General features: G+C 41.0%; 1 protein-coding gene across 3 annotated transcripts in view; it reads left to right on the top strand.

Moving 5' to 3' along the window:
• Positions 1-17,629, top strand: part of FMN1 (formin 1) — a 136,134-nt gene that overhangs the window by 58,469 nt on the left and 60,036 nt on the right. For all 3 annotated transcript variants that reach the window (XM_033144837.1, XM_033144827.1, XM_033144818.1), the window contains 3 exons: positions 7,986-8,704; positions 10,633-10,783; positions 17,459-17,546. In XM_033144837.1, the coding sequence (XP_033000728.1) occupies positions 7,986-8,704; positions 10,633-10,783; positions 17,459-17,546 (958 nt within the window). The remainder of the gene's footprint in view (positions 1-7,985; positions 8,705-10,632; positions 10,784-17,458; positions 17,547-17,629) is intronic.

Genomic DNA, 17,629 nt, shown 5'->3' with positions numbered 1-17,629 from the left:
TGTATCCCATGAATTTGCATAGCACAATTAGGAAGATTGTTATTGTTGCTGATTATTGTTGTTGGCAATAGTCACTCTTCTTTTCCTGAATATTTTTGAGCTTTGTGCGGAAGAATCGCCAGTTGCAGCTTCCACATGCCTTGGTCTTTTGTTCCTGTTTTTGATTAAAAAAATTATCTACACCTGTGTAATATATTTAATCAGGGGATAACAGCTTATGTAAATAATTGTGCGGGCTGAAGTCCACCAAAGCTTGTGTTGGTCTTTAAACTTCCACAAGACTGTCGTTTTTAATGTAACAGAGTAGACTCATTCAGGTTTTCAGTATTGAACATGTGAAAGGGTCTCTAGAACACATGGACTGCCCCAACCTTCTGTACACTGATATGTGTGCTAGCAGCATGTCATTGCCACCGGTCTGAACATGGTCTAATTGTGTACAAATGTATGTATCTGGGCTCCCTCCACAGGGAGGGAAACTTCATTGATATGTATGTAGGTCCCTGTTGGCCTGAAATGAATTACACCGCAGTCAGGGAAGTTGGTTGGTGGGAGCATCAGCGCCCGGGTGCGGTCTGTATGTTCAGAATCTACTTTTACACATTTGATAACACTTTAGTGCCAAACATCTGACTACACTATTAACACAGCTACCTATGTGAATTAGTTGCGCTTGTTGCTGAAATATTATTTTTGACCTCTGACAACTTGTGCAGCATGTGGGCAAACACACACAAAGAGCTCCCTCTTGTGTTTCTTCCCATCCTCGTCCTGTTGAAGTGCTGTGCCACTAGGCAGTTGCATCCGCTTACCATAATATAGCAAATCTTATTCCAGGCCTGTTTGCTTTGGTGCAAATAGAGACTTCATTTGCATAGCTGCTAGCCACATGGAGGAACTATCTCCATTCCAGTCTTAGTGGAAGAATAAAGATATAACCTCCCCCTTTCCTTTGCACTGCCTTCACAGTGGCTCCCCATCTCCTGTAATTAGTTAAAGGAAATCAATACATGTTGCTGCCTGATGTTCGTTAAGTGCACATCTAGTTTGGTCCTGAGCTTCTGGGAAGAAGATTATTGGTAACAGAATAAGAGAGATCAACAATTCTCCTAGGCTGATGCACAGAATCTTTAGTGAGAGTGGAACTGATTCATGACCCTTTCTTTCCTGCATTTGTTTATATCAATGAGAGAGCTTTTCTGCTTTTGTTATTGTTGGAATATTGCTGGATGTTTTATTTCTGGAGGGTTCCTATTCGTAAAGCTGCACAAATGGCATGCCTTAGTCACATTGAACCTTATGAACTAAACTGCAGGTGACAGTGTGTAACAACTCAATATGTTCTTTGCTGATGTTTGTTCAAACTAACAAGGAAAATAATAATAACTTGCTTTTGAAACAAAAAACAAACAAACAAACACAAATTAACTGTGCTTTGGAAATTCCCTAAAGGTATTTAGTAATGATTAAAGAAAAGCCCCTCTTGGCCCCCCTTTTATTCTTCCAATGGTAATTTCATGCTGGTAAGCTGGAGGGGAGGTTTTAGCATCTGCCTGCCCCTTTGAATAATAGGTTAAAAGAATCTGGGAGGAGTTGCTTCTGTCCTAATGCCCAGGTGGGGGCTAAGGGCACAGCACAGTTTCACTATTTTCCAGGGACGTCCCTAATTTAGAGAAGCTGTCCCGGTTTCAGATTTGATCCCTGAATGTCCCACTTTTCCTTAAGATGCCCCTATTTTCATCGGAGAAATGTTGGAGGGTACGCATTCCTCAAGACAGCAATCCCACAAGGGGCACTCATATTTTATGTAAGTCATAGCGCCGCTCCACCCCCCACCCCACCCCGCTGTTGAGGTAACCCAGGATTTACTTCTGGCAGGTGGGTCGGAAGTCAGTGGTGATATGCCTATGCCAAACTTCTGACATCTGTAATAAAGCTGTGGCCTTATTTGATCCCAATACCTTGTGTTATATCTCATTATTCTGCAACAGGGATGCAATTGTATCACATGCCATCCCATTTTAGTTGGCAAGGTGTTAAATCCTCTCTTGGGCATACCTGTATATTGGTTGCTTATGGAAACTGGGAACGATCCAGCAGTTCCTTAATAATGCCTATTAACGTGACTACACATAGTTATAACACTTTTTAAAAACTTGATGCATAAATCCAGTTTCCCCCAACTTAATAGTTAGAGTCAGTGCTTTTCTTCTAGAAAAAAGGTGCCAGTACTCACCATGAAGTAGTTACAATAAGTGCCACACTTTTAACCAGTGCAGGGGGGGGGGAGTTGCCAGTACCCTTGAGTACCCCCCAGAAAAAAGGAACCGTCTTGCCTGCATTGCTGTCCTCTAACAAAGGCAGGAGGCTAGTAGAGTTGTTTCTGTGTGCCCACGCTTTCTCTTGTTTTTGTGTAGGAACTATCCACACAAGGAACCAGCTCCCTATGTTTAGCTGCCATTGGCTTAATTGGAATTAAGAATATGTAGCTGTGCAGTACTTATAAACTCCATGAGAAACTCCACTGATTTTGTGTATAATCACTGATAATTTTATTTCTTATAGCCATTTAAAGTTACATGCACCCACAAGAACTGTAAGGAATCAAGAACAAAGAAACAAACTATTAAAATAACCCACCTCATGTAATTGCTAAAGCTAAAGCTAAATTGCTATAAGGCCACTCAGATATATAGGGAGCCATAAACTGTTTGGTGCATTCTATTGCTGCAGAGTATTTTTGACGCTTGAAATAAAGTTTCAATACAAATCTCCTTATTATCAAAGTTGAAAGCTAAACTGCTTGCGTGACTACATGTCTGGTATATTTACTTGCCATGAAAGGCATACACTAAACATCTTGATACTATTAGGAACATAGAAGCATAATTGTTTTTATACAATGTTTTGGCTCTTCTTCCAGTTCATGTTTGAATAAATGCAAGAACTGTGGTATGCTCCAAGATCTTCAGAAGATTTACATGATTCCCTCAGTTCTTTGATGCTCAGAGGAAATTGTTTCTCAAAACTTAAACTAGAGTCTCAGGTTCTTGGGCAATCCCTCCCATCCTCTCACTGCAGGAGAGAAAGGAAGGTCTGATCCAGGCTGTGCTGAGTTTATTAGAATGCAGTAACTCCCTGCGTCCCTCCTGCTTCTTCACTGGCATTGGTATCAAGAGAGAAACTACAGTCAAATAAATGTGGAACAGCCTGGCCTTGGCATTATCTCTCCATGGTTAGAGGCCAAGGTATTGCAGGCTTGCAAGACTTCAATCAGCTGGGATTTTGCCATAGGTAGTAAGGTCTGAACAAACGTCCTGCCTTTGCAAAAAGCACAGAAACAATAGACAGGCAGTTTTAAAAGCACAAAAAACCTCATAAGAACCAGTAAGAGAAGACTGTAAAATCACCAAGGAGCCTCTTTGTTCCCCATCCATATGTATTTTAGCATAAATAGTATCCAGATATAGTAATGGCTATAGTGATATTTTGAAGACTGCCTAATTGCAATAATAATGATAAAGAAAATTCTTGGCTTAGGACCTTCTTTAAATATTACTTCTGTTCTCTTCCTTTGCAACTCACGCTGTTTGAAATGTGTAAATAATTCTATGGAATATTCACAAGTCATCTCATCCAGAACAAGTATTATTAAAAAGGAAACAATGTGATGCAGGGGAAATAGCACAAATGATTAATGAGCGAGTTTTCTGGAATTGATAAAAGTAGGGTGTCTTGTCTTACCTGAGCTGTCTGTTAAGGCAAAGCCACCTTTTGATACAATCCATTGTTTAATTTTAAAAAAAAAAAATCACTACTGTGATGCATAGTGTCTCTAAGCGGTATCTTGTATGGATATAAATGGTCTATTATACTCAAAATTTGATGTGTCTTTTATTATATTTGTGTTCCTGACCACTTGGTGACCTGAATTGGAATGAAACTGGACCAATTTCTTCATTCCCTGATACTCACAGTTCTTTTCTACATATATGTTTTTGGCTGACAAAACATGGACTTAACGTACACATATTCTTCTCTAATGCCAGCTTTTTAAAATTATGGCTTAATACACGAGTCTTCTTGCCAGTTCGCCTTCCTTTTCTGGTGTTTTTTTCGGATCACAAAAAATAAATAAATAGTGATGTAGTTTCACATACAAAAACCTGGATGGAAAGAATAGGAAGGTGGGATCATGGTTGCCTCAGAAGCATGGCAACTCTACAAGTCTGGCATCAGCCACACTAATAAAATCCAATCCAACGCTGTTTTATGACCTTGAATTTATGTGACTGCTGAAGATCAAAGGGTTTCTGTCCCACTGGACTACAAGGTCTATAGTTCATGGTAAAAAAAAAGAAAGAAAACCTCATCAAAAAGAACATTTTAGTTGTGAGGCTTTTCATTTTAATCAGCTACAGCAATAAAAGAGCTGCGAGGTGTCCAAAAACATTCTCCAAGATCAGAGACAATCACCTTCTAGTCCACACCGTGTTCTTATTAGATCCAACCACTCTCATTTGACCACACCATTGAACCTTCTGCTGCTACAACTTGTTTGGCATATCTTTTTATCTTAGGTTCCCCCCCCCCATTTCTTAACACAAAACTTGTCAGATCGCAGTAAGATTAATGATGCAAGAAGCCTACTCGTTAATATTAAGGTGCTACGATTTCCTCAAGATAGAACTTCATTGTAATTGCCTCTCACGGGCAACAGTGGAAATAAAGTGTGCATTCTAGGGTGTTGCTCTCCCTCTACCCCCCATGTGGTGGTTTGGTTGCTAGAGAATCGAGTCTCATTCATTAGAATTAATAGTCGTACATTTGAAAATAGCCACTAATGTCACTGACTTGTGAAGACTTGTTGAAAAGCAGAAGGGTTATCTTGAACCTCAGCATAGCAGAAGACTTTGTGGCATTGCTGTACTTATTTCCCCCTATGGTTCTTTCTTGCCAGGCAGGAGTAGCAACCTCCCACAGAAAGAGCTTTTTAAGCCCTCCGTCTTGCTTACCAGGCGCTGAGGCGGTCACTTGAGGGCCCTTGGACACTCTCAGAGCCCTTGCACATCCTCCTCAGAGGACCAGTAAGGAAGGTGGCGCCTTGCTTACCAGCCTTTGGGAAGGAGGCACAAGGGTTCTGAGAGCATCCCAGGACCCCTGTATGACCTTCCCAGAGGCCAGTAAGCAAGGTAGAGGACTGCTTACCAGCAGGACTCCATCCATTCACTACAGTTGTACCTTGGAAGTCAAACGGAGTCCGTTCCAGAAGTCAGTTTGACTTCCGAAATGTTCGGAAACCAAAGCACGGCTTCTGATTGGCTGCAGGAAGCTCCGTCAGACACCCAGCTTCCAAAAATAGTTCGCAAAACGCAACAGTCCCTTCCGGGTTTGCTGTGTTTGGGAGCCGAAACGAGAACTAAGCTGCTCTAAAACCAAGGTATGACTGTAATTTGAAGACTCCCAGTGGAGGATTCCCCCTTCCAACTGCCGCCCCCCCCCCCCCGGTGCCACTTCCCAAACTGTACTAGAAGGCTCTCCAGCCCTTTGGAGCAAAGGGAAAGAAGGAGTTGGAAGAAATCATTTTGCCCATTCTCCTCTGCAAATATTCTGTACTTGGAGTTTTGCTCAAAGAGGTCCAGATCCAGATCCACTGCTGCACATGTAATGTTGTAAATCAAGCAGTTCCATATATAATATATACGCTTCCACAACTTTTCCCCCTAATAGTATTTTGGTAACCTTACACTTTCTGTTAATCTTCCATTGCCACATCTCCTACATGTAATTGCATCTCTCATTCACTCACATGCACATTTGGATTCCATAGACACCTCTTAAACAACACAAATATTTTAGCGTCCTGGGGATTTTTGCATGTGTCATGTCTTGAATTATATTATTCTCAGTCCATGCATTGGGAATAAAACAAAATGCTTGTCCTTGAAGACAATATTAATGCAGCATATGAAACAGATTATGATGGCTGAGGTGTCTCGAGAAAGGAATTTTGATTTTTAAGCAAATTGGCATACAGTATTTTGTTCTTCCAAATATCCTTTGATTGTTAAGCCTCTGATTGTAGTTGCTGAAATTTAAAACAAATGTATTCTTTGTTCAAGGGTTTTTGTTTTTTTTCAAGGCCACCAATTTTGGGGGGTATGCACAAGTTGTATTGTTGTTGTTATTTAATGTGAAGTGTGTGACAGCCCAAGTGTGTTATTGCTGTTTCTGGGTAAAGAAAGAAGCAGATGTGAAAAGAAGGAGAATATCATGCAAAAAGCCAGGAGAGTCTATGAACCTCTATGTCCCTCCCCTAACTATGTTCCTTTGCCTGAAAAATATTTGTAGGTAAATATATAAAATTTATTATCAATTCGTTACTTCGTGTTTCTGGTATTGAGCAGTGAAAACATTTTCTTCATTAGTTTACCTACTTACTTTATATACTGCCTAATACTAAAACAAGCTTCCTAGCAGTTTGCAAAGTACAAAAACCATTTGTACATACATAACTATATCATAGCTGTCAACTTTTCCCTTTTTTTAAAGGGAAATTCCCTTATTCCGAATAGGATTCCTCGCAAGAAAAGGGAAAAGTTGACAGCTATGCTATATGCTTGTATAAATAAAACTTCAAAACTGACCCCTGCAAGGTCTAATTCCCCATATAAAAGATACTGAGAAGACTCATGTTTGCATATTAGTTTTGGGAAAGTGTGTTTTATTTTCAGTAGTCATGGTATAATAAAAACAAAATAGAGACTGCTCCCAGGATGTAGATGGGTGAACATCTTACACAGGCAAGGGGAGGGTCTCTCTACCAATGGTAGACACTAACTTGTCTTTCAGGAAAAGCTTGCGGACCCTTCCCCTCCTCAAAATCTTTCCTCAAATGGCTATCGCTAGCACATGTATGCGGACCTCAAACTGTTTACCAAAGAAGCAAGTGATGATGATGAGAATTAGGTGTGTTAGGCTGCCACTTGCATCCTCCCCCCACCCCACAGCAGTCCCAACAAGCGTTGCTGCATTCTTGTCCTTGCCTTCTCCATGAAGAGCAAAGGTTAGGGGCTGGGAACTGTTTATACTGGTGCTGCAAATGTGCACAAGGATCTCCCAAGACAGGCCAGGCTTGAGACAGTGACAGCAATGATTGTTCTGTCCCTTCCGTACAGCAGCTCTTACGATGATGGCAGCTTCTCCCCAACAGTGTTACAAGATTTCCTACTATTTAATAGCCCCACAGTAGAAGCAGGGGAGACAGCTTCTTCCAACCACTGTTAATTATCTTGAATCCCCCCCCTTGTTAACTTGTTAATGGAAATAGTCAGTAGCATGAATCACTGGTATAGAAGTAGTTCAAAAGAAAAAAAGGCAGGACCAATAGTGTACAATAACTAAGTTATGTACCGAGATGTAGGCGTCTCCTCTATGAATCTGTCTATCAAGGTGTGCTTATGTAGTGGTATGTCTCTGAATCCCAGTTGATGGGAATTGTAGGTACGGGGGATGTGTTGTTGTGCTCAGGTCCTGCTTTTGGGCTTCCCATAGGCATCTGGTTGACCACTGTGAGACTGGTATGTTCCAACCAGGGCTCTTCCTAGGTTCTTATGTAGCTCAGCATATACATTGTCCTTCTTACGTGTAACTTGTATTGCTTTTCATTGATGTGAGTCAGATAGAACTGGCCAATGTATCAATATATCATCTAAATCAGGTTTGAAGTCCATATCGTGATATATCTGTTTCATAATTTTTGACCTAGCAATATATCGCAAATCATGATGCGTGTGTTTTGCTATGCAAAAATCACAATGTGGGAAAAACTGTGAAGCCAGCCAATGCCTCTACAAACCTCCATCCTTATTTCAGACATTGTGATATATTGTTATATCGCAATGTTTAGCTGGTGATATAGCATGATGTTGAAAAACAGATATTACAGTTATACTTCTTAAACAGCGACTTTTATTTGTTCACAGTCCGAGTTTGAACTCAGGGTCTTTCATATTCGAGGAGAGCATGCGTCATCCATAGCAAAGCTTGAGGAAGTCATTGCAAATTTGGAAAATGAACTGGAAAATACATTATACAGGAGAAGCGAGGAAGCAAAGGATGCCTGTGTATCGACTGAAGATGATCACCCACCAAAGACATACAGAACTGTATGTATACAAACCGACAGAGAAACTTTTATAAAGCCAAGTGAAGATGAAAGCCGGACAGTCAAAAATAACCAGACGATACCTAAAAAGTTGACTATACCTTATTTGAATAATAGTGTTCCACCCACATCGGACAATAATGAAGCATGCAATTATGGCCATGCCTCAGGGAGTGCTGTATCTCAGATGTTTCCACCACCACCACCACCACCACCACCGCCTCTTCCTGGTTCAATCCCTCCACCCCCAACATTATCACCAGGCATGGGATCACCCCATCCTCCTCCTCCACCACCTCCACTTCCTGCAGCTTTTGCAGGTCAGTTACCACCGCCTCCCCCACCTCCCCCACCAGGATTTTCTCCATCAGGAGCAGGTCCTCCTCCTCCTCCTCCTCCTCCTCCACCACCACCTGGATCCAGTTTCCTTTTCAGCAGCACATTTTCATCAAGCCAAGGTCCTCGAAAGCCTGCCATTGAACCTGCCTGTCCTATGAAGCCACTTTATTGGACCAGAATACAAATACAAGACAGCAGGTAAAGTTTTGCTTCCCTGTTATTTTATAGTGGAAACCTGTGTGCAGTATTTCAAGATCAACTAAAGCAAAAAGAGATTACTTTGCAGAAATATAAAAAAATACTCAACTCAGGTTTTGTTTGTATTTTGAAATGTAGAATTTTTTTTAAAGGATGGTTTACTGCTAGGGCGTAGCCTTTTTCAAAAGTTCCATAATCTGTCTAACATTCTTGTTCAGAACTATACCCTGTGGCACACACAAATAGAGTAATATGACTTGGCATGCAGTATTTTTAGAACTGCTAGAGGCATGAGTTACAAAGAACCTGGTCCTGGAGATACTCTGCCGTCAGATTAGCTCATATGATAATCCTTAAGGGCCTGAGACACAGCGGAAGGCCATTGGCTTTCCAGCAGCCTATATCACTGCCGCTCAGATGCTTGACTGCTTTTCCTGCCATGCCAATTAAATTCAGCTTAGTGGTACATACAAAGAACTAGTAGAGTTGAGATAGTCAACTTTAGCCTGCTTCTGTATGAACCACATTGTAGGCCTAATACCTGTGCAATGGCAGCAGATAGCCCCAAACATAGGCGCTGACTATAGAGAGCCCAGGGTTCTTGAGCACCCACAAATTTTAAATGAAGGGGCTGCCCCCCCCCCCGATTTCATTTGGCCATGTGTGCATGCCATGAGGCATGTGTGTGTCACGTCGGCACTCTCCTGCGATGTGATGATGTGGTGTGCACACAGCATGTGGCATGCTGATGTCACGTCAGCATGCCAATGTGATGTGCACACGCCATGGGAATGCCAATGTCACACGCACACACCCCAGGCACTGGCTGTCATGGGAGCAAGGCGGCAGGCGTGTCTCCAACAGTGGATGTGTGATCAGTCCTAGCCAAACACCCCCCCCCCATCAATCTTTGGTGCGAGCTCCTGCACTTTGTTTAGAAAGACAAGCACCATTCTATAACTAAATGTGGTACAATATTAAAAGTAGCATTTATAACATTTTCTTCATCTGCGTTTTTAATTATAAGGTTTACTGGAATCTGTTTGCATTGTAGAAGATGTGTCCAGATCTGATACTTTCATTTCTGAATATTGCTTACCGTATTCTGTGAGCCTTGATTTTTTTTTTTAATGGGAATTTAGCAAGGGGAAAAGGTGAGACTTGATATGAAATGACAAGTAGGAATGAAATGTCATGTGAGTGACACCTGCTGGAGGGAAAATACCAGCTGCTACTAATAAAACCAAGAGATAATTTTCTTATTAAGAATGTGTAGTTGCCAAAGGAAAGCAATCTAATCTCTTTTGCTACTAAAGATTCTCAAAACGGAGAATTAAACATTAAAATGAGATTGTTTTTAAATTATAGATCTCACCATTCATTGGTAATACTAAGTGTAATACTAATATGAAGAAGTGAATATGGAAGATACTGTCAATATTTGGCTAGGTTGTGCTTGCATTCTGACTAGAATCCCCTCCCCACTATTTTGTATATGTTCGGAATACTTGTCAGATCGCCTGCAATCTTGAGTCCATGCAAATAACTTAAAATAATAAGTAATACACAATCTGTGTGTTGAAGAGCTACACAATCCATGCAGCGGTGAGAAAAACACATTGAATATGCTAACCTTCCCCAGTTTGTTGGTTTCTAGATGTCGTTGGACTCCAACTCCCATCAGCCCCAGACACCATAACCATTAGTCAGGGATGATGGGAGTTGCAGTCCAGCAACATCTGGACAGGATTACAAAACAGTGTATTGAGCAGTATAAAGATTTGGGTATGGAACTCCTTTCTAAATAGTAGGCCAGTCCAAAGGCAGATGTACTAAATATTGATGGGGTTTTAAATATGTGGTAAAGTAAGTAAGTAACTTTAAAAGAGACATTGTGGTAATTTTATTTTGCCTTTTTCCAATTTTAGTCAAAACACAGCACCAACTCTGTGGGATTCTTTGGAAGAGCCTGACATATGTGATGCCAGTGAATTTGAATACTTATTCTCCAAAGATACAGCTCAGGAAAAGAAAAAGCCATTAGCAGAGTCTTATGAAAAGAAAACAAAAGCCAAAAAGGTATCTCTGCATTGCAACCTTAACTTAATCAATTTTTAAAAATAATAATAATCTAGGTTTTTATTGAGTATCTTTCTTATATGCATTTTAGTTTTCAGTAATACAACAAGAACAATGAAATACAAAAGGATCTTCAAATGACAGGTCTTATATGTGGTGGGCCCACATAATCTGTCTTTGTTTACGCTGAGATTTTTCTTTTCAACGATTGCCCACACCTGGGATTGAATTGTCTTCAGACTTGCTTTGGAGCTTTGACAATAGGATTAAGTCCTTAACCAACTATGGCTATGCCTAAAATTCATACTGGAATTTTGTCGCATTCTTATTAATGGCTTGAGAACTCCATTAAAATGGAGCATAACCATCAGCACCACACACAAGCCTAAACCCCAATTCATGTTCAGCTGGGGCCAGGAGCAATCTGTGTGCTGGTGGGGAGCCATCCTCCCCACAGTGATGTCACTGCATCTTAATTTGATGGGGCTGGTGCAGGAGAGGGCAGCAGCAAGATTGAGATTGTGTGGGCACACTGGCCTGCTCCACCAGTGTCCTTGTGCAGCCCTGACCTATCCACCACCTTCCCCTACCCCAATCTTATCCAGGTAAGCTACAGCAACAATGGTGTCAGGGGGGTGACCCCGCAGCTCCACTAAGGCTACTGCTGGCTGGAGCGATACAGAAAGAGCATGTTAACAGGGCAGAGCAGACACCTTTTCTTCTCCATGCTAATAGACTTCATTTCTCATTGGTACCCAACTTGAGTGTCTGAATTGCATGGAGATCTGTTTGGTTGATTCTACCCACACCCAAAGAGCCTAGTTCACATCAGAGTATATATGCAAATATTAAGCCGCTTTGGGAAAATTCTCTTCTTGAAAACAGTAAATAAATATGCCTGTGCACTTTGAAGTTCAGTTAGTGATCAGGCATCATAGAATGGGGGTCCTAGAATCTGGGATGCCAGTGGCACTGTGGTCTAAACCACTGAGCTTCTTAGGCTTGCACATTGGAAGGTCACCGGTTCGAATCTGCATGATGATGGTGAGCTCCTGTTGCTCTGTCCCAGCTTCTGCCAACTTAGCAGTCGAAAGCATGCCAGTGCAAGTAGATAAATAGGTACTGCTGTGGCAGGAACGTAAATGGTGTTTCCGTACGCTCTGGCACTCATCACGGTGTTCAGTTGTGCCAGAAAGGGTTTAGTCATGCTAGCCACATGACCCGGACAGCTGTCTGTGGACAAACGCCAGCTCCCTCAGCCTGAAAAGTGAGATCAGTGCCGCACCCCATAGTTGCCTTTGACTGGTCTTAACCGTCCAGGGGTCCTTTACCTCCACCCCCCCCTTTTTACCCATTCTTTACACAACTATCATGTTACCAAGGTGCACTGATACTGTACTGGTATTTCCCACCACATACACACATAAAATGTGAAAAATAGGTATACAACCACAAATACTTATATAACACATTGTGGAGCTGTAGCCAATCAGGGCTCCCAGGTGCATGCTAATACGGGTGCTTTAGTAAACATGCCTGTCATTCACACTTTGTGGCAAGAGGCATAGGTGTTAAAGCCATTGCATTTGTAGCAAACTTGATGGCTGTCCCATGTGTGGAATGAAAAATGTATAGAGAGTAGGATTTTTACATTTGAATATTCACAGTATTATTTACCTTTTTCTATATCTACTGGATATTAATGATTCTTGTGGATGCTAACATTCAATTTGATGCCGTTATATTTTCTTCCTACAAAGTCAAGGGGTAAATGTCACATAATTTGTGTCATCTGCATGATCTAAATAAGACTCCATCAATCACCTTTGGTTCTTTAGTGCTATGATTATCATATCAAAGTCAAAAAAAGAAACCCACTGAAGATAATGGCTTTTCTGTTGTCCATTATCTCTAACTCATTTCAAGTAATTATTAGCACATGTTCTCATTTACGATGAGTGTCAATATTTTTGAATGAGAGTAGTTTTAAAAAGAGGATATATCTGTCATCAGGGTTTTTAATGTTTTTGCCTATTTTGTAATTGTGAGATGATAATAATAACAATTACAACATTCCGCGATTCTTGAAAAGATGGCTTCATAATTCTGGGTCACACCATCCTGGGTCAGAATGTTATAAGAATGCTGCCAATCCTAAATATATTTACACAACATTAAGACCATTAAGACTAATGTAATCTGTTCGTTAGTGGAATTCACAATAAGGATTACCGACAAATAATAATATAGTATTATAAATATTATTTATTTTGTAAAGGTCCCATTCCTAAATATATTGCTCACTGACTTATTTGGAACTAGTAATGGGCCATTTCATGCAGTGTGTGTGCTTGTGATCCCATCCTTTCAATCCTGATTCAAAAGATACTCGCTGTGAACTCATTCAAGTGAGTAGCTTGTCAAAGGGCCTGTATCCTTTTGTGCCCCTCGTAATTGCACCCCGGTTGTTGCGCCATAAGTGGTTATTCTTCTCTCTACTGACTACATGTTAGGGTTTCAAAATCCCAATATCTGGTTGTAGCTGATCACTCGCAGGACCTGTTCACTGCAAGCATATTCTGAGCCCAGGTTAGCAAGCATGATAATAATAATAATAATAATAATAATAATAATAATAATAATAATAATAAAGATGTGTGTGAATTGTCCTTTACTTTCAAAGAAGAACTCTTTCTCTGGATAGTTTTTGAGTGTCTGACATGTTGACCCAGTGAGATCCCGCTGCGGACTGGTCTTATACATAGTGAGTGTAAGCTTTTGCTGCGGGTGCTGGATTTCGTAGGGAACACCATTTTCCTAATTCCTGCTCCTGTGAGCATCAGCCTGTAGCATGGTTCGGAAGGAGGGATGTTATTTTTGAATTTTCACTTCTAGTACTAACACGACTGAGTCTTGCGCTGGCTGTGACAATCCCTGTGTTTGTACAAGGGAAAGATGAAGCATGGAATTGCAGCATTTACATTCTTGTCGCAGGCTCTGGAGATACTGCATCTATTCCATTGGTATATTTAGTAACCAGAGAAGAGGCAGACGGTTTGCTGCCATGTCTGTTGCTTAGGCATATCCTGCCAGCTGGCGTATTGTTATCATCAACTGGCAACAGCTAGGAAGTTGGTTGCTTACATACTGCTGTCATCTGTGCACAAAGCGCGTACTTCTGGGAGCTCGAGGCATCTTTCACTAGCTGGGGCCAAATGGAACAATCTGGTCTTTCCAAACCTTAATTTAGTGCATACCCACTGAATCTGTGATCCACCAAGACAAACGCTGCTTCTCAGCAGTGCATTCGAGCTTGCAAGGTGCTTGACAAATGCACTCTTTTTGCCGTTCCAAGCAAGCAACGCGCATGCCTGGTGGGCTGCATTCATCTTGGTGGTTACAGAGGAGAGAAGGAGGGAGATCATAGAGGTATTAAAAATGATGCATGGCGTAGAGAAAGATGGTAGAGATTTTTTTTTCTGTCTCAGATAATAGCAGTAGGTGGCATCATTCAATGAAACTGAATGTTGGAAGATTTGGGGCATGTGAAAGGACGTACAGCACACATTGTGCTTTTAATTCTGTTGGGAGCCACCCAGAGTGGCTGGGGAAACCCAGCCAGATGGGCAGGGTATAAATAACAAATTATTATTATTATGGAATTCTCTACCACTTAGACTGCACTATTTTCCCAATGTTTCCTTATCTGATAGTGTCTACATTTTATGTGATCTCTCACATGACGTAAAAGCCACTTTTGGAAATCGGGTGGAGAGGCTTAGCACTAATTTCTATGTCAGTTGTTTGCAGGGGGTGGGGTCCGTTTTGTGATCCCTTTACCGCAGAAAACCATGGGAGCGGTTTTGCATTGCAATTTCAAGTAACAAAAATTGGGGGTGGCAACCCGGTGTAAAGTTATTTCCTGCTGTTTAAATTTTAGCCTGACACGTGGTGGGGTGTCTATTAAAAAAAACTTCCATCACACACTGAAATGCTGTGCTGTAAATGGAACATTAAAATCAGGACAAGAAGCGCCAGCATTATAACCAGTAAAACTAATGCAATAAACCCCATTACGGAATGAAGCATTTGGGATAGCTGGCAACTGAGATGGCTTGAAAGGGGGATAAGGCTATGGAGGATAAAATACTCTGCGCTACAGTATCAAACGCAGTATGCCTCTTGATTCAATAGCAGATAGCATGTTGGGACAACAGCGCTCATCTGCCCTCCAATCAGACACTGTACTGCTCTTTACTTCCCAGTAAGAGCTCAGCTACTACTCAAGGCTAACAGAAAGCCAGTGTGCCCTAGGTAGGCCTTTATTCTCTTGACTTAACAATTTTGTTATCCAGCGTGACAAATTTCAGCCCTACAGAATTTTTGATCATTTTGCTCAGACTATTTCAGGTAGCCAGAGTCTAGTTTGGCATTTATAATTGTGACCATATGTACTTTCTTCCCATAAAAGGCTATAAATATAAAGCTTGTTTTGTTCTGAAGTGAACTTCTCTCTAATAGTTTAAAATTATGTAATATTAAAGGCATTTGCAGTTTAAAATAAGATACTAGAGTAGGAAAGTTGTGCGAGCTAACCTGATCCTATCTTTAGAGCATACCTACAAATGTAGTCGTTTCAGATATAATATTGCCGGTATGAGGTGTCGTCTGGAAAGGTTTTGCCTCAAACTAGGCATGCCTAATGGGGTTTATGACAGCCTATGAATTTTCCTCTGAAAAGGGTCAGCCTGGAGGTCAGTGAATGCTATACAAATTGCACTCTACTTAAGCCTTTAATTACCCCTATTAGAATTTAATCTGCTGCCAAGTTCATCAAATAACATTTATAACTTCAGAAATGTCTGTGACAAACTTCCATTTAACTTGTAGATTTACTCTATGGTAAATTTTCTTCTGCCCCTCTTAATTTTTTGTTATTAAAAATTGTTTTGTTATCAAAAAAATTAGTGAATGGAGACCAAAAAATATACACCCATTATTTTGTAGACATGAGTTCAGAAAATCTCTGAGCATCCATCATACTTCTGTTCTAAGAATTGAAACCGGGCATGTTACAGCCAAAGTTAAGTAGATTTAAATCCCATTGGCATTGGGTAGCCTACAGACTAAGTTGGTTCAGTTTTAAGTCCTGTTGAAATCAGTAGGAGCAGCTAAGGTAACTGAAATTAAACTAATTTAGACTGCTGTCCTATACACACTTACCTGAGTGTATGTCTCATTGAATTCAACGACATTTACTTCTACATAGACATGTATAGGCCTTGCACATCTGAATCTGTCAGGGCCAGCCCTACCATTATGCAGAGTGAGGCATTCGCCTCAGGCAGCAGATGCTGGGAGGTGAGAGATGTTGGCTAGATGTTGAAAAGCAGAATTGTGTGTGCCACACAACATGCCCTGTGCCTCTTAGGAGAGCTAGCCACCTTTAGCTGTAGTGGAGGACACTGTCCTCTTGCCAACATCAAAGTAAGATTCAACTGCCAACATAGTTGCTTTCTGTATGTGAAACAGGAGGAGGTGCCATTTTGTCTTTTACTCTGAAGCAACAAAATGTATTGGGTCAGCCCTAATCCAAGCCAGAAATCTAAGTGGAAGAGTTAAGCACACATCCTTAAAATTGGTGGCAGGTAAAGGTGAATTTTTTTATTGGAAAGTATACATAGATTTTATTTTCCCGTTCTATAGGCAGATTGTTGTTGTTGTTGTTCAGTCGTTCAGTCGTGTCCGACTCTTCGTGACCCCATGGACCAGAGCACGCCAGGCACGCCTATCCTTCACTGCCTCTCGTAGTTTGGCCAAACTCATGTTAGTAGCTTCAAGAACACTGTCCAACCATCTCATCCTCTGTCGTCCCCTTCTCCTTGTGCCCTCCATCTTTCCCAACATCAGGGTCTTTTCTAGGGAGTCTTCTCTTCTCATGAGGTGGCCAATGTACTGGAGCCTCAACTTCAGGATCAGTCCTTCTAGTGAGCATTCAGGGTTGATTTCTTTGAGAATGGATAGGTTTGATCTTCTTGCAGTCCATGGGACTCTCAAGAGTCTCCTCCAGCACCATAATTCAAAAGCATCAATTCTTCGGCAATCAGCCTTCTTGATGGTCCAGCTCTCACTTCCGTACATTACTACTGGGAAAACCATAGCTTTAACTATACGGACCTTTGTCGGCAAGGTGATGTCTTTGCTTTTTAAGATGCTGTCTAGGTTTGTCATTGCTTTTCTCCCAAGAAGCAGGCGTCTTCTAATTTCGTGACTGCTGTCACCATCTGCAGTGATCATGGAACCCAAGAAAGTGAAATCTCTCACTGCCTCCATTTCTTCCCCTTCTATTTGCCAGGCAGATACATAGGCAGATGCATAGTGCCATAAAAATGAATTAGAAATAATTCTAGATTACACTTATTTGCTGGATTTCAATAATGCTTGTAAAGCTCTCATTGCTGTCGGATTCATAGAATTGTGTATAGGCATTTCCCCCTCACAGAGATGTGACTTTTTATATTATCTATCATCTATTCCTGGCATACAGTTTTTAAAAAAGAAAATACCATGAAAGGTGAAGGGAAAAGGAAGTCACTTTTTTAAAAAAATGTTAGCTTGCTTTACGTTTCACATTCATTTGGACATGTAAGTATGACCAACTATTTTTATTTCCAGATTATCAAACTGTTGGATGGAAAGAGATCTCAAACTGTAGGAATTTTGATCTCCAGTTTACATTTGGAGATGAAGGACATACAACAAGGTGAGTGTTGCTTGTATCTTGAAAGAAACCTTGTGCATGGAGATGTTTTCGGAAGTTAATAATAATAAAATAACCTTGAGATG

Source organism: Lacerta agilis, chromosome 1 (assembly GCF_009819535.1).
Source record: "Lacerta agilis isolate rLacAgi1 chromosome 1, rLacAgi1.pri, whole genome shotgun sequence".
NCBI lineage: Eukaryota > Metazoa > Chordata > Lepidosauria > Squamata > Lacertidae > Lacerta > Lacerta agilis.
Note: the sequence above shows the minus strand (reverse complement) of the source record. Positions and strands in the feature narration are given on the sequence as shown.